Source organism: Aegilops tauschii, chromosome 6, assembly GCF_002575655.3.
Source record: "Aegilops tauschii subsp. strangulata cultivar AL8/78 chromosome 6, Aet v6.0, whole genome shotgun sequence".
In the NCBI taxonomy this organism is placed as follows: Eukaryota; Viridiplantae; Streptophyta; class Magnoliopsida; order Poales; family Poaceae; genus Aegilops; species Aegilops tauschii.
In genome coordinates this window covers 372,212,172-372,235,997 of record NC_053040.3, presented here as the reverse complement: position 1 = coordinate 372,235,997, position 23,826 = coordinate 372,212,172, and the positions used below count along the sequence as shown (strand labels likewise).

Sequence of the window (23,826 nt, the reverse complement as noted above, 5' to 3'; positions counted from 1 at the left end):
GATGTGCTCTACTTGGTAACCCTGAAAATGTCCAGCAATGGCATCAACTTCGCGGCGATAAGCCGCCATGAGAGGGTCCTTGGAATCCCACTTGCCTGACACTTGTTGGGCCACTAAATCTGAGTCGCCAAAGCACCTTACCCGGCTCAAGCTCATCTCATTAGCCATCCGAAGACCATGGAGCAAGGCCTCGTACTCAGCCGCATTGTTAGTACAGGGAAACATCAACCGTAGCACATAGAAAAACTTGTCACCTCAAGGGGAAGTTAATACAACTCCAGCCCCCGAGCCCTCCAATTGCCTAGACCCGTCGAAGTGAATAGTCTAGTATGTATTATCCGGTTTCTCTTCAGGCACCTGCAGCTCTGTCCAATCGTTGATGAAATCCACCAATGCTTGAGATTTGATAGCAGTGCGTGGCACGTATTTCAGACCATGGGGCCCAAGTTCTATAGCCCACTTAGCCACTCTTCCTGTGGCTTCTCTGTTTTGGATGATATCTCCTAGGGGAGCAGAACTAACCACAGTGATAGGGTGACCCTGGAAATAATGCTTAAGCTTCCGGCTTGCCATGAATACCCCATAAACAAGCTTCTGCCAATGTGGATACCGTTGTTTGGACTCAATGAGTACTTCGCTGACGTAGTAAACCGGCCGCTGAACCGGATACTCCTTACCCTCTTCCTTACGCTCCACCACCACAGCCACACTGACGGCTCGTGTGTTAGCGGCTACATACAGCAATAAGGGCTCCTTGTCAACAGGAGCAGCAAGGACTGGGGGCTCAGCCAGCTGTCTCTTCAAATCCTCAAAAGCAGCATTAGCAGCATCATTCCAGATAAAGTCATCTGTTTTCTTCATCAATTGATACAGTGGCATGGCCTTTTCACCCAAGAGGCTTATAAACCGGCTCAAAGCAGCGATGCGGCCCGCCAGACGCTGGACGTCGTTTATGCACGCCGGCTTAGCCAGAGAGGTGATTGCCTTGATCTTTTCCGGGTTAGCTTCAATGCCTCTGTGAGAAACCAGAAAACCCAAGAGCTTGCCTGCGGGAACACCAAAAACACACTTGGCCGGGTTAAGCATCATCTTGTAAACCCGGAGATTATCAAAGGTTTCTCTAAGATCATCTACCAGGGTCTCCTTCTCCCTGGATTTAACCACGATATCATCCACATAGGCATGAACATTGCGCCCAATCTGGTTATGAAGAAATTCGGCACACAACGCTGGTAAGTCGCCTATGCACTCTTGAGCCCAAAAGGCATAGACACATAACAGAAGGCTCCAAAGGGAGTGATGAACGCCGTCTTCTCCTGGTCCTTAACTGCCATTTTAATCTGATGGTATCCAGAATAAGCATCCAAAAAACTTAAGCGTTCACAACCCACCGTAGCATCAATAATTTGATCAATACGGGGGAGAGCAAAAGGATCAGCCGGACAGGCCTTGTTTAAATCCGTGTAATCCACACACATCCGCCAGGTGCCGTTCTTCTTGAGCACGAGCACCGGGTTAGCTAACCACTCTGGATGAAAGACTTCCACGATAAACCCGGCCGCTAAGAACCGGGCCACCTCCTCACCAATGGCTTTCCGCCTCTCCTCATTAAACCGCCGGAGGAATTGCCTGACCGGCTTAAATTTCGGATCAATATTGAGAGTGTGCTCAGCGAGTTCTCTAGGCACACCCGGCATGTCAGAAGGTTTCCATGCAAAGATGTCCCTGTTCTCACGGATGAACTCGATGAGCGCGCCTTCCAATTTCGGATCCAGATTGGCACTGATGTTGAACTGCTGAGATGAGTCACCTGGAACAAAGTCAACAAGTTTAGTCTCATCAGCTGACTTAAATTTCATGACCGGCTCATGCTCCGTGGTTGGCTTTTTCAAAGACGTCATATCTGCCGGTTCAACATTGTCCTTGTAAAACTTCAACTCCTCTGTTGCACAAACAGATTCAGCGTAAGCCGCATCACCTTCCTCACACTCCAAGACTATCATTCGGCTGCCATGAACCGTAATGGTCCCATTGTGACCCGGCATCTTGAGCTGCAAATACACGTAACACGGCCGTGCCATGAACTTGGCGTAAGCCGGCCGCCCAAATAAAGCATGATACGGACTTCTTATCTTAACCACCTCAAAGGTTAGTTTCTCCGCCCTGTAGTTGTACTCATCTCCAAAGGCCACTTCCAGCTCGATCTTACCGACTGGATATGCCGACTTGCCGGGCACCACGCCATGGAAAACAGTATTGGAGTGGCTGAGGTTTTTATCAGTTAAGCCCATACGACGGAAGGTCTCATAATAGAGGATGTTGATGCTGCTGCCTCCGTCCATGAGCACTTTAGTGAATTTATACCCCCCAACCTGAGGAGCCACCACCAAGGCCAGGTGACCCGGATTATCAACCCGGGGAGGATGATCTTCCCTACTCCACACAATAGGCTGCTCAGACCATCTTAAATAACGTGGAACCGCCGGCTCAACAGCATTCACAACCCTTTTATGGAGCTTCTGCTCTCGCTTGCACAGACTGGTAGTAAATACGTGATACTGCCCGCCATTGAGCTGCTTTGGATTAGTCTGGTATCCCCCTGCTGCTGCTGATGACTCTGGCCGGACTGCTGATTAAAGCCCCCTTGAACATTCTAAGAATTGGAATTTGAACCGCCGCCCGGGCCATGAAAGCCGCCAGCGCCTGAGCCACCGCCCGGGCCACTGTTGCTATTGAAAGCGTTGGAATTTTTGAAGGCCTTCATGATTGCGCAGTCCTTCCATAGATGAGTGGCCGGCTTTTCCCTAGAGCCATGCCTTGGACAAGGCTCATTCAGCAATTGTTCAAGCGTCGGGCCTGATCCGCCGGCTCGGGGAGGTGGTCTCCCCTTGTGCCGGTGGTTTTTACCCTATGAATTGGCGTTGGCCACAAATTCCATACTGCCATCAGCCTTACGCTTGTTACCTCCTTGGTTCGCCGGGTTATGCTGGGGGCCCTTGGCATTGCCGTTCCGTTTTCCCTTCCCTGTCCTTTCATCATCCGACGCGGGATCCTTGGTACTATCAGAGTCGGCGTACTTGACCAGAGCCGCCATCAACGTACCCATATCATTGCAATCGCGCTTGAGCCGCCCGAGCTTCATCTTCAGGGGCGCAAAACGACAATTCTGCTCTAACATTAAAACTGCAGAGCCGGCATCCATCTTATCAGATGAATGTATTATCTCTTTAACCCGGCGAACCCAATGGGTTGTAGACTCACCCTCCTGCTGCTTACAGTTAGTCAAATCCACAATTGACATAGATTGCCTACATGTATCTTTGAAGTTTTGGATGAACCGGGCTTTTAGCTCAGCCCAAGACCCGATAGAGTTCGGTGGCAGTCCTTTCAACCAAGTGCGGGCAGTCCCATCTAACATCATGGTGAAGTACTTGGCCATTGCCGCTTCGCTGACCTCCAGCAACTCCATAGCCATCTCGTAACTCTCGATCCATGCTCCGGGTTGTAAATCAGCCGTGTAATTAGGTACCTTCCTAGGCCCCTTGGAATCCTTGGGCAGACGTTCATTACGGAGAGCCGGCACCAGACAAGGAACACCTCCGGTCCTCGTAGGTATACCCGCGTCGATGGAAGCCGTCGGATAAGCCAGGAGTGGCTGGTAAGCCGTCAACTGAGCCGCCTGTTCCGCCTCTTGTCGTGCTCTGTCTTGGTCTACCGCGTTAAAAGCTCCATTATGAACCGGGCCGTGGCCTGGAGGCAAGTCACGGCGTCGGACATTGCTAGAGCCGGTTGCTGACACCATGTGTCTGTTGTAACTCGGGCTCCGGCCCGGACGAGGGGTTGAATGAATCCTATCCCGGCTATATGAATATGCCTCCTGTTGCGCCAGAGCCGTCTGAAGGAGTTCTCTGACCCGGCGGGTTTCAACCGCCGTCGGAGAGTCGCCATCAATTGGGAGAGCCGCCAGTCGCGCCGCCGCGGCGACCATGTTTTCCAACGGGTTAGCATAATGACCTGGTGGTATTGGTACGTACTGAGGCGGGGCGGCGTTCACCCGGGGAGGCCCCATCACTTGGGGCTGAATTGACGTTCCAGCCCCGGGCGCCGTGATCTCTGGTGGGTTACTGGGCCCTGCACCAGGCGTGTTGAAGAGGTTTCGAGGATCGTAAACCGGAGGGAGTCGAGATTGGGCCTTTTGATGCCTTCTTCTCATGACCTCATTGGACGCGTTCTGATCCATCGTGAGCCGGAAAGATTGCGCCTGAATCAGCTGAGTCTGGGCGTCGAGAGCCGCCCTCTCTGCAGCCATCCTGATCCCTTCCGCCGCCAGATCCTCCTTGGCTTTTGCTAGATCGAGCTTTAACTGTGCCACCTCCGCGTCATGCTGAGCTTGATCCGCCGGGGCGACCGTAGCGGTTAACAGGACCGTCATCTTGTCTGTGAGATCCATCAGCACCTGAGCCGGCGAGGGCACAGGGCTTCCTACCCCGGCGGTGGGGTTTTGAACAGGTTGTGCGCCAGCCATGAAGATTCCAACCCGGCTCGGTGGCTCAAAGGGGTCCGGAATACTGTCGCCATCGGAACAACCCCTGAGCCTGCCATCTTGAAGTTGGTATAACGAGTCGGTCTCCTCTGTGGATGACTCGCCGTCAGAGCGAGCGGTCGTCTCCTCGCCAGATCCAGATCCTTCAGAGAGTCCTCCATGGACGCATCCCACGAAAGCATGCTTCAAGGCAGGCAGAGTTCGGGCGGGCCGTGCACGCTGAGCCGTCTCGATGAGATCGGCGCAGAGGTCCGGCTCAAGGCCCGGCTCACCAATCTTGCCAATAAAGACATGGATTCCGCCGAAGGGGACCCGGTACCCGTACTCAATTGAGCCGGCGTCGGGGCCCCAGTTTGCATTGTTGATGTAAAGCTTGCCTCGACGACTCTTGGTCATCCGGCCCACAGCGTATCCCTTGAGCCCTTCGAAGCTGCCCTTCAAGAACTCAAATCCACCGTGCGCTGGCCCCACGGTGGGCGCCAACTGTCGTGGAATTGTCACGGCAGATGTCCTCGTGCAAGGACTTAGTCGTGGAGCCATCGTAGCTAGGAAGCTTAAAGGGGTTAAGCGGGACAAGGAACACGAGGATTATACTGGTTCGGCCCCTTGCGGTGAAGGTAAAAGGCTACGTCCAGTTGAGGTGGTATTACTTAGGGTTTCGATGACCACAGAGCTTAATCGCTATGCCTGGCTATCGATCTGTTGTCTCTCGTCCTGAACCGCCGCCGGGTCGTCCCTTTATATAAAGAGGTTGACGCCCAGCGGCTCTCAGAGTCCCGGCCGGCTTATAACAGTATCCGGCTCGGACTCTTAACTACTCTTGCCTTACATTACAAGTCTTGCCATAACGGCGGTTTATCACTACGGGCCTTAAGCCGCCTCCGGGTCTTAAGCCCACTATTGATTCGCCATCCTCAAGCTTGGTACTGGGCTTCACGTGATGATCCTTATGACGTAACCCGGCCCATCCTGGGCGGGTGACTCTAATGGTTATATCCTCAACACAAGGTGTTCCTCTGGTATTCGGGAGTTGCATAATCTCATAGTTTGAGGAACATGTATAAGTCATGAAGAAAGCAGTAGCAATGAAACTGTAATGATCATAATGCTAAGGTAACGAATGGGTCTTGTCCATTACATCATTCTCCTAATGATGTGATCCCGTTCATCAAATGACAACACATGTCTATGGTTAGGAAACATAACCATCTTTGATAAATGAGCTAGTCAAGTAGAGGCATACTAGGGACACTTTGTTTTGTCTATGTATTCACACATGTACTAAGTTTCCGGTTAATAGAATTCTAGCATGAATAATAAACATTTATCATGAAATAAGGAAATAAATAATAACTTTATTATTGACTCTAGGGCATATTTCCTTCAACAAGGCATTCCTCCGGTATCCGGGAGTTGCATAATCTCATAGTCAAAGGAATATGTATATGACATGAAGAAAGTTATAGCAATAAGACTGAACGATCATTATACTAAGCTAACGGATGGGTCTTGTCCATCACATTATTCTCCTAATGATGTGATCCCGTTCATCAAATGACAACACATGTCTATGGTTAGGAAACTTAACCATCTTTGACTAACGAGCTAGTCTAGTAGAGGCTTACTAGGGACACGGTGTTTTGTCTATGTATCCACACATATATCAAGTTTCCGGTTAATACAATTCTAGCATGAATAATAAACATTTATCATCATATAAGGAAATATAAAATAAAAACTTTATTATTGCCTCTAGGGCATATTTCCTTCATGGTCTTCTCTATTGTATAAAACCAATTGCAAAATTTGTGCAATGATTCGCGTGGGTTAATTGGCTGGTCTTCGCCTCTCCCGGTGATTGTAGTGGAGGATTTCAAGATGGTACAGTGAGTTTGTACATAATAATTGACATTTTTTTGTCGTGTCTTCATTTTTACGAAATCAGGGGAGGAGGCCCTACCTTTTAATATGGTGTTTTTTCCTTTTAGATGAAATCAGGAAGGGAGGCCCCTAGATTGTAATATCTTTGTAAACACTAGGCAAAAAAGATCAGAAAAGGATAATCGAATACATTAAAGTTTATTCCTAGAAAAATGGAGGGTAAATCGATTAATTGACTTGCCGACGATAGTGTAGTGTAACTGGGAATGGAATTTTTTTGCTCATGGGTACCGAAGAAGACGTTATCTCAAGTGTTGATTGGTTAGAGATAATGTGAGGTAGTTGAAGAAAAAAGAGTAAAAATCGATAATCTAGAGATGAACCTAGACTCATATGCTCTCTGTGAACAGTAAATCTAAAATTTTAATAGAAAAATTCAAAAACTTCTGAGATTTTTAAGCATCCAAGATGCTAAGATGCGTCAGGTGGGTGTAAATTTTCATTGTCAAATGACATCCGAGGAGCTTGTGGCAAAAAAACATTAGGTGTACACAGTAGAATGCGGCGTTTTGGCTCCCAGGATCATCTGCACCTGCGCTGAGTAAAAAATTCAAAACAAATATTAGAAAAATTCAAAAAATTCCATTTTTTGCATGGTAGATAAGTTGGTGTGTGATGTCCGCTCCAAATTTTAAATCATTTGGACATCTGAGTAGCTCTCGGCAAAAAAGACAAATTTGAGGTCTGTTAAATAGTGTATTGTTCATATACTGTTATGACCCAATTTGTCTTTTTCCTGAGAGCTACTCAAATGTCCGAATGCTCTGAAATTTGGAGCGCACCTCACGCACCAAATTATCTACCTTGCACAAAAAGTTTGGATATGTTTGAATGATTTATGAATTGTTTTTTTACCGGGTGCAGATCAGCCCGGACTCAGAATTGAATATTCGGTGTACACAGTACTTTTGTTTTCAAAGTTTTTTTACAGTAGATTTTTTTTGCCATGCACTCCTCATATGCCGTTTGATCATGAGAATTTGCACGCACCTAGCGCGCCTGACCGTCTTGGGTGCCTAAACAAGTTCAGTTTTTTTTATTACTTGTTATATTTATTTATTTTTGAATTGTTACTCTCACTAAAAATATGATACAAAGCAAAAACATGAAAGTACACATAAATATGTCATACGTAGGCCATCTAGAGGCTTTGGCTGACACATGAGAAGTGTGCATATTCGCATTGATTTTTCCATTGCTTAGCACATGGTTGCGTTAATAGTATGAGCACAAGTTTAAACATTACGCTGGACATAGTGAGAGTAAGAGCATCTACAACCGGATCTCTCAAACCCGCCTCGGCGGGCCGCCCGGTCACTGTCCGGTCACGATTTTTAACCTAGGCGGGCCTCTCAAACAGCTCTCAAACGCCCGGGCTGACCACCACCCCCATATCCAGCCCAAATATGGGGCGGATATGGGGCGCTCGGGCGCGGCTTGGCACGCCCGCCACGTCGGAGTGACAAGGGGTCCCAGCCGAAAACGCCCTCAAACCCGGCGATCTGAAGCTCGTCTCCTCCATCGAACTGGTGGCGCCGCGTGGTGCAGCTCCGGCGGGCCGCGTAGTGCATTGCCCGGCTATTTAAGTCGACCAGCGGCACCCAAACCCTACCATCCATCCATATTTTCCTCCTCCCGTCCGCCGTCACCGCCACTTTCCACTCCACCCGTCCTCCTAGTAGCCATGCCCCCACGCCGCCGGGTGATGAATAAACCCTTTCACGCCGGAGCGCCGGCTCAAGCTATTTGAGCAGAACCGGGCTAGGCGCGAAGCCCGGATCGCCGCGGGGCTACCTCCGGATGCAGTGGATCCGGAGAAGGAGTTGGAGGAGGAGGAGGAGGAGGTGGTGGAGGAGGACGAGGAGGAGGAGGATGTGGGGGACGTTGGCGACGGGGATCTGCAGGCGGAGCAGCAGGCAATCTTCGATTCTCTTCGGTCGGAGTCGACTGCGGAGGCAAGACGCCGTCGCTGGCAGGAGATGGAGGCGCAAGAGGCCGCGGAGGAGGCGGAGATGTTCACCTACACGGATGAGGTCGAGCAGGAGGTGGATGAGCCGGATGCAAAGTGGCTAATTTGAGGCGTGCACGGTCGGTGCCTGCGGACGCGCTTGGACGCGTCCGTGTGCGTTCGGGGGACCGGATTTGCAAAGTCCGACTGTAGATGCTCTAACTCCTGCGGACGCGCTTGGACGCGTCCGCGTGCGTTCGGGGGACCGGATTTGCAAAGTCCGACTGTAGATGCTCTAACTTATAGTAGTGTCATGCATATGACACTAGTCTAAGTTACTACGTTCATAGTATAAAGTACTTCCTCTAGTCATTTTTGTTACACATATAAGATGTATCTAAAGTCAAACTTAGTAAAGTTACATCATTACCTCCTCTTTATTTATTTCTCTAAAACAGTGATAAACTTAATCACTGGAAATTCGAGATGCCAAATATGTTGCAATGCATAGGATCGAAGACCTACACAGTGCCGTGTATTCGTGCGACGGCGCTTGGTTTATGATTGGGGATTGATCGGCAGTGCAATGCACATGAGAAGAGAGCACAACTGCCAATTTCTTGAAGAAAATTGGGAATGTCGCATGAAACCATTAAGATGGACGTAAGAGGGAATGATGCTCTTGCCGTTTCATATACATTTTCCATATATCTTTAGATACATTCCATATAGTCTTTACATTATAATCACAAATAGATTAGTTCCAAAACTTTTCTACTATAAGAAAATTCACGGTTTTTGTTCACTTTTCTTGCAGATTATCTGAAACTAATGAACAAATCAATCGAGCAACCTCAAGTAATCCTTGAGGTCGGTGGGGAAGCAAGGGTACTGCCTCCAGAACACGCCGTGGATCCTCACCATCCTCACCGTCTTTTGCTTCGTGGACGGCGCGCTCTCGACGTGCAGCAGCCCCAGCAGCTTCGCCACGGCGCCGGTGAGCACCATGTCCTCGAGCACCTTCTCGGACTGCGCCACCATGGACACGAGCCACAGCACCTTGACGGCCAGCTGCGTGGCCAGATCCGACACCCTCAGCATTGTCCTCGCCACGGCCGCGACCGACAGGTCGTGCTCGGCGAAGGCGAGGCGGCCCTCGGGGCACTTGCACAGCCGCTTGAGAAGCAGCAGTATCCGCTCGGCGACGTGGCGGTCGTCGGCGTCCACGACGAGGAGCTCGACGAGGACGTGCACCGCGCCGACCTCCACGGCCTTGGCGCGCCCGCTCGGCGACCGCTCCACGACGTCCAGCAGCACGTCGAGCGCGCGCGAGCTGAGGCGCGCGGAGACCTCGTCAGACAGGAGCTCGAGGAGGGACTTGAGCACGTCGTCGACGTCGATGCCGGCAGTCCAGTGGTCACCGGCGCCGGCACTGGAGATCTTGGTGAGGATGTCCATGGCGTGCAGCCTCGCCTCCGCGCTGCCGCGCTGGAGCAACGCCATGACGGGCCTCAGGCACTCCGGCGCAAGAACGAGCCCCACCGACGCCTCGTCGGAGAGCGGGAGCGCGGCGAGCACCGCGGCGGCCTCCTCGCACACCGTGAACGCGGAGAAGTCGCCTCCCGCGCCGCTCTCGGCCAGCGCCTGCGCCATCACGCGGCCGACCGCCTCAACGCCGCCCGAGGCGACGAAGATGATCTGCATGGCCACGTCGCCCGCCATGCAGCTCCGCATGCTCTTGAGCGCGGTCACCTTGAACGGCGTCTCCTCGAGGTCGCCCAGCGCCGACCGCAGCCGCTCCTCCTCCAGCATCCTCGTCAGCGGCGTCCCCAGCTCGTGGACCGGACTCGACAGCGACGACGTGGACGGCGACGACGAAGACGAGGAGGAGGAGGAAGGGGAGCCGCGGTCGAGCCAGGAGGAGATGACGCGCGCGAGGGTGTGGTTCGGGGTGAGGTCAAGGTTGGCGAGCGGCTGCATGGTGGCCGGGCAGGTGGCCCGGCCGTACGAGAAGAGCCAGCGCTCGATGCTGCGGCGGTCGTAGGTGACGCCGGTGGACACCGTGACGGGCTCCTGCATGAGCTCCATGGAGATGGGGCACAGGAACAGGTGGGGAGGCTCCTCCATGTCCATGTCCATAGATCGCGATGCACACCACACCAACTCGTACTAATGGCCCATTCCAAGTCTATTTGAAGTAGGAGTAGAAATGATGCGACGAGGCTATATGTACAACACGTAGGCCGGCAATTCTGCGAGGGAATAGTCAAAGGGGTCATAATTGAAAGAGATGCTGGCAATTAGTGCCGAGAAGCTTAATTTGGGGGGAGATTCATACTGATCTAAACCTTATTTTATTGGATTGTTAACCCTGGTTTCATTCTGTCTCTGTTCATACTGGTTTTGGTTGCCGGCGGTTGAGTGCCCAGCACGACGATGCTTCGCAGCGTGTTCCCTATCCTCAACGTGAGACGCGCTATGAGATTTTCAGCGAGAAAACAAGGGGATATGGGGCGCCACTTGCTCCAGGTCAATGCCGAAAGTTTGGTTTTACATTCAAAGTTAAGAAGAAGATACCTACTCGCTGTTCCGTTTCAAGTACTACTAGAGGTAGTGGAGAGAGTAAGTGATCTATACTCAAGTACCCTCTCCGTTCCTAAATATTTGTCTTTCTAGATATTTCAACAAGTGACTACATACAAAGCAAAATGAATGAACCTACACTCTAAAATATGTCTACATACATCTGTATGTGGTAATCCATTTGAAATGTCTAGAAAGACAAATATTTATGAACGGAGGGAGTGGTAACTTTCGTTCTTGTTCCAGGGAGAAAAAGGTAGCAGCATTCGTTGCAATAGGGTTGGTGGCACCTGAACCAATGGGCTAAGAAAAAGACTGTCAAAGAAAGCCTGAGAATGACACCTGGAACTTGGCTCTGGCTAAACTGAACGAACCGGACAAAAATTTAAACAGAATCAAAAGATTTGCCTCGTCAATTAATTAAAAGGAAGAAAATTGTTCAGTTAATTAATGAAAAACCGAGTTCCTGAGATTCATTGATTTATTAGACCCTCTGTATTTCTAGAGGCACTCAAAATTCTCTGCCAGTAAGTACTCCCTCGGTAAAGAAATTTGATCTAAACGCTTATATTTCTTTACGAAGGAAGTAACAGACGGAAGGTGCAAGAGGAATACAAATGTGGTGGTGCTACACACGGCATGCTTTTATCGTAGTGTGGGGTCATCCCATAATGTCACTTGCCAATTTGGCCTCCAGCATATGGAAACACACACATCCTTTCTTTTGCAAGCAAGCCCACCTCATATCCTCTTCAATCCACCATTTCCGACGTACTACAATTTTGACACATCACAAATGGACGCTTTCCAGATCTATAAATTTGACCGGCCATTAAGCTCCCTTCTTGCAAGCATACTATATGCATCAAAACGCAGCCCATGATCACAGGGAATCATCTCCAACCGTTGACTAACCAAATACAAAACCGACCCGGAGAATTATCACCGACCGCATGGCATTATAATACTCGTCCGTTGCATCTCACTGGCCTGCGGTGAGATTGCAGAAAGTCTTGCAGGTGATTCCTTCTGTGAGTTTCCTTTTACATGATACTCCGGCTGCTGCGGTGCTGCCACAGACAAGCGTATCACAGAGATTTGATATGTTCAGCTGGGGATTTTTTCAAAGTACAAGGTTTGCATGGAGTCCGCCTCCAGATTTCACGTGTGGTAAAAAATAGGAAGCCAAGTGACCTTAACTCATGTTCTGACGCAGTTGACATCTTGATTCCAACCATTCATTTTAGGCATACTCGAATGCAGTTTCAGGCTATAGAGTATGATATTGTTTTTACAATGTATTGTATTTGCCTCTGTTTTTGTTTAGCTGATTAGCTCTAATGACGGACGGAAATGCGTCGGCTGACAGTGCAATATCGTTGACCAAATCGGCAAACATGTACCATTTGCAAGTCTCCCTCCAGACAGAAATAGATAGGCCCAGACGGTCGGACGATCCACACAGAAGGAGGTAGACCCACCGCCACCAGCAAAAATATGATGCTAGTTTTGTTATGCTAGATTTGTTAACACTTTGGCCATCTAGCTCTCTCTATCTATGAGGAGGCCACACATCTATTTCTCGCGACAACGAAGTGCACTATTGGTAGAGGTGATAGGGTGAGCTTTTGGCATGACAGGTGGATTGAGGGAGAGAAAAGTCTAAAATAAATCCTGATTTCGTACTCTTGGTCTAAATCAAACCCTGATCTTGCAATCCTTGAAATTGGCACCCTGTCATTTCTGAACCCGGTCAATCCTGGCCGTTTTTCGCTCATACCTTGTTTGGACACCGGGGTGCATTATGTGGCACGGGATTGAGGAGGAAATGCCCGCCAGCTAGACAGACTATAGCTCCACCATGACGAGTGTGTGCAACGACAGTTGTGCATATGTGTACGTGTTTCTTTAATTTATTTATTTTTATTTGTGCGGGAATTTATCTTTTTTATTTATACATGGTGTGATCCTCTATGGTGTCTGGTTTGTTGTGTCGTTACGCACACGGCGGAGCTGGTCATCTGCTATTGTGTACTCCCGCCGTTTGAAATTACTTATCATAAAATTCAACAAGTAATTCCGGTTAGAGGGAGTACATCTCAGCATTATCAGAGTAAGCGTCCGGCTCGGTGGATGCATCACCCTTGTGCCGCCACTTGATCTCTGTCGTCGTGGCCGGCACGTTGAGGCATGCCACAACCTCGTTCGGCCGGAACAACAGGTAGTCCAGCGGGATGACGCCGTAGTACAGGTACACGTTGAGCATGATCGATGAGCTAAAACAATAAGTCAATCTATGTTACCAAGTACTTCCTCCGTCTCGTAATATAAAATCGTTTTGCAAGTTGGTTCTTATATTATGAGATGGAGGGAATACATGTTTACGTACGTGCAGTATTGTGTACCTGTGTACCTCGAAGCTAGCAATTGGCTACCTTATATACGTACTAGCACATCAAGATTGAATCAATCGACCTGCTTAGGTAGCCAACTTTGTAACATGTTGCGGCAGCGCCGCCTTGAATGTGGTGAGAAAGAAGATGGAGATGGCATGTGGCCTTGAATAGTCACAAAAGAAGTAAATCCCGGGTGGAATTGTGCTTTTCCCGGCACGACAAACGGGTTTAGGATGAAGATTGACTGGGATCAATAAATTCAAGGTGTTCATTTCAGGGATTAGAAGGTTAAGGTTCGATACAGACTTCGAGTACGAATTCAATGTTTATTTCAAGTGCTCACGACATCGCACCCAGTTTATATCCGTTTGTGAGGGCTAGAAGTGGTATATGGAGATCTGTGGCAGACGCCCTGGCGGAGGGCAAATAGCAGATTATTTCCAGTTTAGAATGCGTTTGCTTCTGTTTTAGTTTAGCCAATTAGCTCTAATGACGGACAGAAATGCATTGGTTGACAGTGCAATATTGTTGACCAAATCTGCAAACGTGTACCATTTGCAACTACTCCCTCCAAACAGAAGGAGATTGACCCCGACGGTCAGACGATCCACACACAAGGTGGTAGAACCACTCTCACTTGCAAAAACATGATGCTAGTTTTGTCATGCTAGATTTGTTAACACTTTGGCCATCTATCACTCTCTATCTCTGAGGAGGCCACACAACTATTTCTTGTGGCGACCAACAATGCACTATTGTTAGAGGTGATAGGGTGAGCTCTTGGCATGGCAGGTGGACCGAGGGACGAAGTGCCCACGATATCGCACCCAGTTTATATACGTTCATGAGGGCTAGAGGTGGTAAATGAAGGTCTATGGCTGTAAGTGCATCTAGTGCCACCCCTAGTTGGTTTTGGAGTATTGACGACAAACCTGGTTGAGGGACTAATGTGTTTGTGAGAATTGCAGGATAACACAGGTAGTAGTCCCTCATTGATTCGGTTTACCTACCGGAGATGACCCCTAAAAATGTATGTGAAGATATTCACATTGAAGACAATGGTGGTACGTGAAGATATTCACATAAGACTATGACAAGAGAAGACATCACGTGAAGACTATGGAGCGCGAAGACTTAGTTGTTTCGTTGTTTCCTTTTCTTCTTTGTTGAGTCATAGGAACCACCGTACTGTTAAGTGGGGTCCCAGTGAACAAAGTCAGAGTGACTGAAGTGATGCTCAACCAAATCCTATGTCTTCGAGCGAAGACAATGAGAGCAAATCTTATCCAGAGCTGGATGAGTCAGCTTTACTCGTAGCCCAAGTCAAGCTTCCGCGTGTGTTTGAAATCGGACCGTTGGAACACGTGTCATTTCCTTAGTGACCCAGAGTCATTTCGGACAAATCGGGTCGGGTTGCCTAGTGGCTATAAATAGCCCACCCCCTACACCATAAATTGGTGGCTGCTCAGAGTTAGTGCACGGCTTTTGTCGTTTGAGAGCAACCCACCTCCAAAGCTTTTGAGAGACAGAAATCCTTGCGAGGACAAAGCCCAAACACCCAGAGCCAAAGAGTGTTAGGCATCACTGAAGTCTTTCTGTCCGCCTGAACTGAAGACTTGTTACACTTGAGGACTGTGAATCCTCCAGCCGGTTAGGCGTCGCGTTCTGAGCATCCAAGAGTCATTGTGGATCGCCGGTGAACGAAGTCTGTGAAGGTTTGAAAGTCTACCTTGAAAACTTACCAGAGTAATTGGGCGAGGACTGGGTGTCCTTAGCTCAAGGGGAATAAGGTGAAGACACGGTCTTCTGAGTTAAATCTCAGCCTCCCTAACCAGACGTACAGTTGTCACAGCAACTGGAACTGGTCCAACAAATCCTTGTCCTCATCAAGTGACTGGTTCTATCTTCTCCCTCTCTTTATTTTCAGTTAGTCTTCGTGAAGTCATTGCCTGCTTGTGTTACCTGTTTGACTTCACTGTGTGACTTCTATTGTTGATTGGCTTCATACTATCTTCCATCCTGATCTTTACTACCTAGTTGCTATTAGTCTTTGTGCTTTCACTTTCTTGAATACTTGACTATGGCTTGCCTAGTGTAGTCTACCTTCCGCTGCATGTCAATAGGTTCATTTCTATCATTTGTCTTCGAAACTCTTACGTTTTGACGACGTTCATAAAAATCACCTATTCACCCCCCCCTCCTCTAGTCGATAACTAGCACTTTCAATTGGTATCAGAGCAAGGTACTCCCTTGTTCTGTGTGATTCGGTTTAACCATCTGGAGTTTTAGCTATGTCGACTGCAGGGATAATCAAAGTCTCCGCTGCGTGCCCTGTCTTCGATGGAAATGAATATCCCTACTGGAAGAATAAGATGCGCATGCATCTTGAAGCCATTGATGTCGACCTCTGGTATGTCGTCAAGAATGGTGTTCCCAAGACTGGTGAAGGTGTCACCCCTGCTGATGTCAAGAAGTTCATTCAACTGGATTCTACTGCAAAGAACATCATCTGTGGTCATCTGACCAAAGGACAGTATGGCCGTGTGAGTGCTCTGGAAACGTCGAAGCTAGTCTGGGACTAGCTCTCCAAGGTCAACGAAGGCGTCTCAACCCAGAGAGATCAAAGGATCAGTGTTCTTCGCAACCTCTTCAACCGCTTCAAGAGGAACGACAATGAGAATGTCCATCTCACGTTTGATCGCCTCACTGACATCACAAATGAGCTTCGTGCTCTCGGCACCACTGAGATCACCAAGCATGAAATCATCAAGACACTCCTGAGATCACTTGACAGCTCGTTCGACACCCTTGCCCTGATGATACAAGAACACCCTGACTTCAAGACACTCGATCCGTCTGACATACTTGAGAGGCTCAACACACATGAGTTCCAGCTATCTGAGAAAAGAGATATCTATGGTCCAAACTATGGCCGAACTCGCGCTTTGAGGGCAAAAGTTGTTTCCTCATCTGAAGAAGAATCTGACTGCAGTTCTGGTGATCCTGAAGACATTGGAAAGGAGCTTGCTATGCTTGTGAAGAAGTTCCAGAAGTTCACTAAGAAGAAGGGCTTCAGAAATTCTTCACGGTCCAGCTCAAGAAATGATGAAGCTTCCACTCATGATTACAAGAAGAGAACATGTCACAAGTGAAAGAAACCTGGACACTACATCTCTGAATGTCCACAGTGGGACAATGAGAACAACAACAAGAAGAAGATCAAGGAATATGATTCTGATGACAAGAAGAAGAAGAAATCCTCAAAGTCTTCTTCCAAGTCTTCGTCCAAGTCTTCATCACACAAGAAGAGCTCATCTGGCAAGGCTCGTGCTTTTGTTGGCAAGGATATGGATTCAGAGGAGGAGTCTGCTTCTGAGGAGGCGGAGGTGGAGTCTGAGGAGGAGTCTGACTCTGGCGTTGCAAGTTTGGCTCTAGCTACAGCCTGCGTTGCCAAGTCCATCTTCAACACTGAAGACAATGGCCGCGTCACCAACGCCGATGCTAATGACAAGGACGACTCTGCTCCCACCTACTGCTTCATGGCACGTGGTGCCAAGGTAAAATCACGCGATGCTTACTTTCAAACATCTAGTGAAGATGACTCTGATTGTGAATCCAAACCCAGCTACAAAACACTTGCTAAAATTGCAACTGAACAGCAGAAAGCTATGGAACACACTCAAAAACTGTTAGACAAAAGCGATGACTTGTTGGACGCGGAAATGACCCGATCTCAGTCCTTAATTGAAGACATAAAAAATCTTCATGTTAAGTACCAGGAACTTGAAAGTCGTCATGAAACGCTCTCAACCACTCATGAAAAGCTTTCCTATGATTATCTTCAAAGGAAGCAAGATCTTGAGAAATTGAGAGCGGCTCATGAAGATCTACAAAAAGAGAATGAGTCACTTCGCGCTCAACAGATCAGTACCGCTCAGGAAGGATTTGAACCACCATGTCTAAAACGCCTTGAGCGTGATAACGCTACTTCTGTTGCTGAATGTTCTACTGCTGCTACTGTTGCAATATCTTCAACTATTGATGTGGTAACTAACCCCTCTGCTGAGGATGCCACCACCATTGCTGATGAAAATGCTAGGTTGAAGACATTGCTTGAAACAGGGATGTACAAAAGTCTCAAAGGGCATCAGACACTGTGCGATGTCCTCAAAAAGCAGATTCTGAACCGAAACCCTAGGAAAGAGGGTGTTGGGTTCGAGAGGAAAATGAATGTTGATGGTTCTTACTGGAAGCCTGAGCAGTACCCCAAAACCACATGGGTTGCTGCAAAGGAACCTTCAGTGGATCCATCCACCTTATCTGGCTTCACTTGTGCTAACTCTATTATCATTGATGAATCCTTTGATGCAAACTACAAACTGTTTAAGAATCAGAATGGTGAAGTGTTTGCCAGGTATATTGGTACTAACTGCAGGAATGGACCACCTATGAAGAAGATCTGGGTCCCCAAAAGTTGTCTTGAGAAACTTCCAGTGAATGTCATCATGACACCACCAGGGAAGAAGACAAACCCCAGACCAAAGGCTTCATATGGTCCAAAGGCTTCATACAGACAGAGGACTCACTTGAGTCACCCTAACGCCAATGTTTTGCAGGGAAATCATACTCAAACTTACGAATATGAGCGTGTATCGTCAAACCGATATGTTCATAAGACTAAGAACTATTCTGCTTATTCATATGAGTACTATTCACCTCCTGCAAGGCTATTTGCTAGGGCTTCAAAGCCGAAGTTCTCAGATGCTGCACTTAGACTCATTGCTTCTAAGCCACCCCTGAAGATGTGGGTGGTTAAGAAGAATTAACTTTCTTTTGCAGGGAAAGGTCTCCAGCCGGAAATCAAAGGCGTCTGATGCTATTGCTGGGGACCTAAAACATCTTGTGGGGCGCAAGATAAAATGCCCAAATGGTCTCACTATGTATTTTGTTCCTGAATCATCTGTCAATCATCCTATCAGTCCTAATCTTGATCTAATCTTTGATAATCCTGTTGTGCGTCAAATGTTTATGCTTCACAATACTCTTGGTGAAACCTATCCCCCTAACTGTACTGTAGGGTATGACACCTCATGCTTCAGAATGGATTATGGACAGCGGATGCACTAATCATATGACTGGTGATCGAAGTCTTCTCATGGACTCAACCTTACGTCCATTTGACAAGAGTCACATCACATTTGCTGACACTGGTAAAAGCAAGGTATTGGGTCTAGGTAGAGTTGCAATCTCAAAGGATCAGCACATGGATAAAGTGATGCTTGTTGAATCCCTTGGTTTCAACTTAATGTCTGTCTCAATGCTTTGTGATTTGAACATGATTGTGATATTTGGAAAATATCGTTGCCTTGTACTAATGGAATCTGACAAGTCTCTAGTCTTTGAAGGGTATCGGGAAATGATCTGTACATGGTAGATTTCTGAAGGGTATCTGGCATGCTGGCATGAGGAACTTACACACTCTCGCAAAGAAGAAGCATGTCATAGGCATCGAGGGCATCAAGTTCAAGAAAGATCATCTGTGCGGTGCCTGCAAAGCTGGAAAGATGACAAGGGCCAAGCATCCTTCGAAGACAATCATGACGACATCTCAACCCTTCGAGCTACTACACATGGACCTATTTGGCCCTACTCACTACTACTGCTTGTCTCTATGGTTTCGTCATTGTTGATGATTATTCAAGATATACGTGGGTGCATATAATTCTCTACAAGACTGAAGTGCAGGATGTCTTCAGACGCTTCGCCAACCGTGCCATGAACAACTATGGCGTCAAGATCAAGCACATCAGAAGTGACAATGGCACAGAGTTCAAGAACACCGGCCTCGACCTTTACCTGGATACATTGGGCATCACTCATGAGTTCTCAGCTTAGTATACACCTCAGCAGAATGGCATCATGGAGCGCAAGAACAGAACACTCATTGAGATGGCTCAAACGATGCTTGATGAATACAAGACTCCAAGAAAGTTCTGGCCTGAAGCCATTGACACTGCATGCCACGTCATCAACCGTGTTTATCTTCACAAGCTTCTGAAGAAGACATCCTATGAACTCCTAACTGGTAAGAAGCCAAATGTTAGTTACTTCAGAGTATTTGGTGCTAGGTGCTGGATCAAGGATCCACATCACACGTCAAAATTTGCACCGAAAGCACATGAAGGTTTTATGCTTGGTTACGGAAAGGATTCACACTCCTACAGAGTCTTCAACCTCTTTCACTATAAAGTGGTTGAAACTGTGGATGTGCGGTTCGATGAGACTAACGGCTCGCAAAGAGAGCACCTGCCAAATGTGCTAGATGAAGTTCCACCTAGTGAATCCATCAAGCTCATGGGAACTGGAGAAATCATACCGTCTGAAGCACAGCCTAAAGAGAAACTTATCATTTCTGCACCTAATCAAGCTGAAGACAATGCTCAGCCCGAAGACAATCCTCCTAACGATGACAATGATCAGCAAGAGCAAAATCTTCGTCCAGTTCATCCTCGTGTTGCAAATGAAGTACAGATTGAGAAGATAATTGATAGCATCAATGCGCCTGGTCCACTCACTCGTTCAAGAGCAACACATCTAGCAAATTTCTGTGGGCACTTTGCATTTATCTCAATATCTGAACCCAAGAAAGTTGCTGAAGCCTTCATGGAACCTGAATGGATTCAAGCTATGCAAGAAGAGCTTCAACAGTTCAAGCTGAACAATGTGTGGGAACTTGTCAAGCGTCCTGACCCTCGCAAGCACAACATAATAGGCACAAAATGGATATATCGCAACAAACAAGATGAGCATGGTCAAGTTGTCAGAAACAAGGCTCGTCTCGTTGCTCAAGGATACGCTCAAGTTGAAGGGATTGACTTCGATGAAACATTTGCTCCCGTGGCTAGGCTTGAAGCCATTCGCATACTGCTAGCCTACGCAAATCATCACAACATCCTTCTGTATCAAATGGATGTGAAGAGTGCTTTTCTCAACGGCAAGATTGAAGAAGAAGTGTATGTTGCACAACCACCTGGCTTTGAAGATCCAAAACATCCTGATATGGTATACAAGCTCAACAAGGCATTGTATGGCCTCAAACAAGCCCCTCGCGCTTGGTATGACACACTCAAAGACTTCCTGAAGAGCAAAGGTTTCAAACCTGGTTCCCTGGATCCCACACTCTTCACGAAGACATATGATGGTGAACTATTTGTGTGCCAAATATATGTGAATGACATTATCTTCGGCTGCACTAACCAGAAATACAGTGATGAGTTTGGACACATGATGCAAGAGCAATATTAGATGTCCATGATGGGTGAGCTGAAGTTCTTCCTTGGTATTCAAATTCGTCAGCAAAGCAATGGCATCTTCATATCTCAAGAGAAATACCTCAAAGACTACCTGAAGAAGTTTGGAATGCAAGACTGCAAAGGTTACACGACGCCAATGCCAACCAAGAGTCATCTGGGTCCCGAAGCCAATGGTAAAGAGTTCGATCAAAAGGTATACCACTCCATGAATGGTTCTTTACTTTATTTATGTGCATCTAGGCCAGATATCATGCTTAGTGTTTGCATGTGTGCTCGATTCCAAGCGGCACCAAAGGAATCGCATCACTTAGCTATGAAGCGAATTCTTCGATATTTGGCTTACACTCCAACACTAGGATTATGGTATCCAAAGGGCTCAGAGTTTGATCTAGTTGGATTCTCGGATGCTGATTATGCTGGTGACAAGGTGGATCGCAAGTCTACATCAGGCACATGTCACTTTCTGGGACGATCACTTGTCTGTTGGTCTTCAAAGAAGCAGAACTGTGTATCACTCTCCACTGCTGAATCTGAATACATTGCTGCTGGATCTTGCTGTGCTCAGCTTCTATGGATGAAGCAAACACTCAAGGACTATGGCATCCATCTGAAACAAGTACCACTCTACTGCGACAACGAAAGCGCCATCAAGATTGCCAACAACCCAGTTCAGCACTCGAAGACAAAGCACATTGAAATACGTCATCACTTTCTCAGAGATCATGTCATGAAGGAAGATATTGATATCATTCATGTCAACACTGAAGAGCAACTGACAGATATCTTCACAAAGCCCTTGGATGAGAAAAGGTTTTGCAAGTTGCGGTGTGAGCTAAATATCTTGGAATCCTTGAATGTCCTGTGATTAGGCACACATCCTAACACTTATGCATGTTGACGACTTAGATGTGCAACACACGAAGTAATGTATATCTTCAATCAATGAAGACTTACACTCTGAGTGTGAAAATATTAATGCGGAATTTGACTTCGGAGCGCCACGATAATTGTGTGCCATGTCTGGGTCTAATACTTCCTATACGGTGGGTAACGCCACCACCAAACTTTTGTTTCGAATGTTTCTCTTGGCGTTACATTTGCAAAGTCTTCGCATTTGGTTTGTCTTCATGTTTATCTTCACACTGTTGATTTGGTCTTATTCTGATATATACATATATTAGTGTTCTGTCCTCTACATCATTCACTTATAGCTATGTCTTCTCGTTTGAATCTTTTGAACTAAGTGAATGTGATCGGACCCTAACCTCTCTATGCTTCCTACTCAAGTCTATCTATCCAAATCATATGCATTCTATTGAAACCGTCGAATGTCTTCTCAGCGTCCTTGTCAGCAGAAGATACAGAGACAAACATTAAATCTGTTTTAAATGCTCAATCCTTATTGCCTGAAATCCGGAGAAGCCGGAACGACCACCCGACAGTCCAGGCGTGCGTGGGAACATGGAACAACCTCCAATGTGTTGCATATTCGCCACGTGTTCCTCAGATGTGAATCGCCAGGGGCACCTGCGTAATTGCGCTGTGCCGTCCCTCTCCTTATAAATGCACATCCCATCACTGTCAAAAATCCTTCTCCCACCTCTCCACCTCGTCAAAACCCTAGCGCCACCGCTAGCTCTCGACGACACCGGCAACGAAGCGCTTAGCTGCCGCGACCTCACCGACGCCGTCCTCACGCCGGCCATGGACATCGTCGTCTCCGCCGCTGCCGTAGGTGTCCTCCGTCGCCAAGTTAGGGCACGGAAGATTGAACTACTCAGCCTCCTCTTCTGCTCCGTCTAGCAGTTCATCGTGTGGTAAATTAAAATTCTCTTTTTATCGTCTTTTTGATCCGACAGATTCATCCTTTCTACCAAAAGTAGTTTCTACTTCCACAAATTTGGATCTATTCCGTTCTGCATCTCATCATATGCCTAGTATGTTCACTTATGCTTCACACGTAGTTAGATTCCTCACTTGTACCTATTCTTGGATTCGTACAAATCTGGAACCAACTCTCAACATATAAGTGAATGTCTTCACGCTGTGAGGTCAATGTCTTCTAAACTAATTTATCTTCAAAATCTTCTAAGAATGCATATGACCTCTTCCCCTTCCCTCGCATCTCTAATGCTATCACAGGTACATGTCCGTGGGAGAATCCCTTTCTCATAGTCTGCATTCATTTGCAGAATTCTTACAGCATCATATCAACTCTCCCGAAGCCAGTTCCTGTCTGACCAGCAGACGGAAGCCTTTGACAGTGTTGAAGCCACTCAGTCTAAACTTCATGGCAACAGAGAAATCAGTCAGGAAGGGCGGCAGACAGTGCCGTGGAAACACGGCTAAGGACCTGCCACCAGATCTCTATGAACTATACAAGTTAGATCCTGAAGAGACCTATGGGGAACGCAAGAATCGAATCCAATGGATTCGAAGACATTGGGCAGAGGAATGGTTCAAGTACAAATTTGTCACTAACGAATATGCTGAAAAGAATGCCATCAAGGGCCCCTGGGGAGATATCGTATACAAAGGTCTTCAGCCCAAGTCCAAGTTCGAAGCCATTGCTCAAGGCTTCTACCCTTGCATGGTCCGTGGACCTCAGCCTGCTAATGTCGATCCATCCAGTCTGCTATGGTGTCCTGAAGACAATCTCTTCAAGCGCAACTTCCAGTTTGCCACAGAGTCTGCAAAGAAGAACAAGAAGGACCTTGGTCTAGACTTCAACCTGGGTCCATCTGCTCCTTGGGCTGATGGCACTCGTGATGTCGAACCCAATATTGTTGGGCCCTTCTACAACCTAGAGGGTCTCATCACTCACATTATGGTTCAAGGGACAGTCGTGGATCACTCTGCAGATGACGCTGATTCTGACGAAGCGCCTGCACCATCGAAGCCGAAGAAGCTGAAAAAAAACCAAGGCTTCGAAGCCTTCCACTGCACCAAGTGCTTCACGAGTGAAGCCTCTGGCCACTGCTCCTCCTGCACCAAGTGTGCACTCTGAAGATCTCTCACGCATCTCCAAGACCGAGAAGAAGAAGAAGCCCATGCACACCACTGGTCAAGCACTGACCCCTGCTGCTGTTCTAAGAAATGAGA

The 23,826-nt window shown here is 47.6% G+C and overlaps 1 protein-coding gene across 1 annotated transcript; it reads right to left on the bottom strand.

Moving 5' to 3' along the window:
• Positions 1-9,098: 9,098 nt before the first annotated feature.
• Positions 9,099-10,604, bottom strand: LOC109737527 (E3 ubiquitin-protein ligase PUB23). Its single transcript, XM_020296658.3, has one exon. The coding sequence runs from the start codon at positions 10,569-10,571 to the stop codon at positions 9,273-9,275; it is 1,299 nt and encodes a 432-aa protein (XP_020152247.2). The 5' UTR covers positions 10,572-10,604; the 3' UTR covers positions 9,099-9,272.
• Positions 10,605-23,826: the final 13,222 nt, after the last annotated feature.

Bases quoted from the DNA above. Each gene is read 5' to 3' on its own strand.
- LOC109737527 (XM_020296658.3), bottom strand. From the start codon at position 10,571: ATGGACATGGACATGGAGGAGCCTCCCCACCTGTTCCTGTGCCCCATC.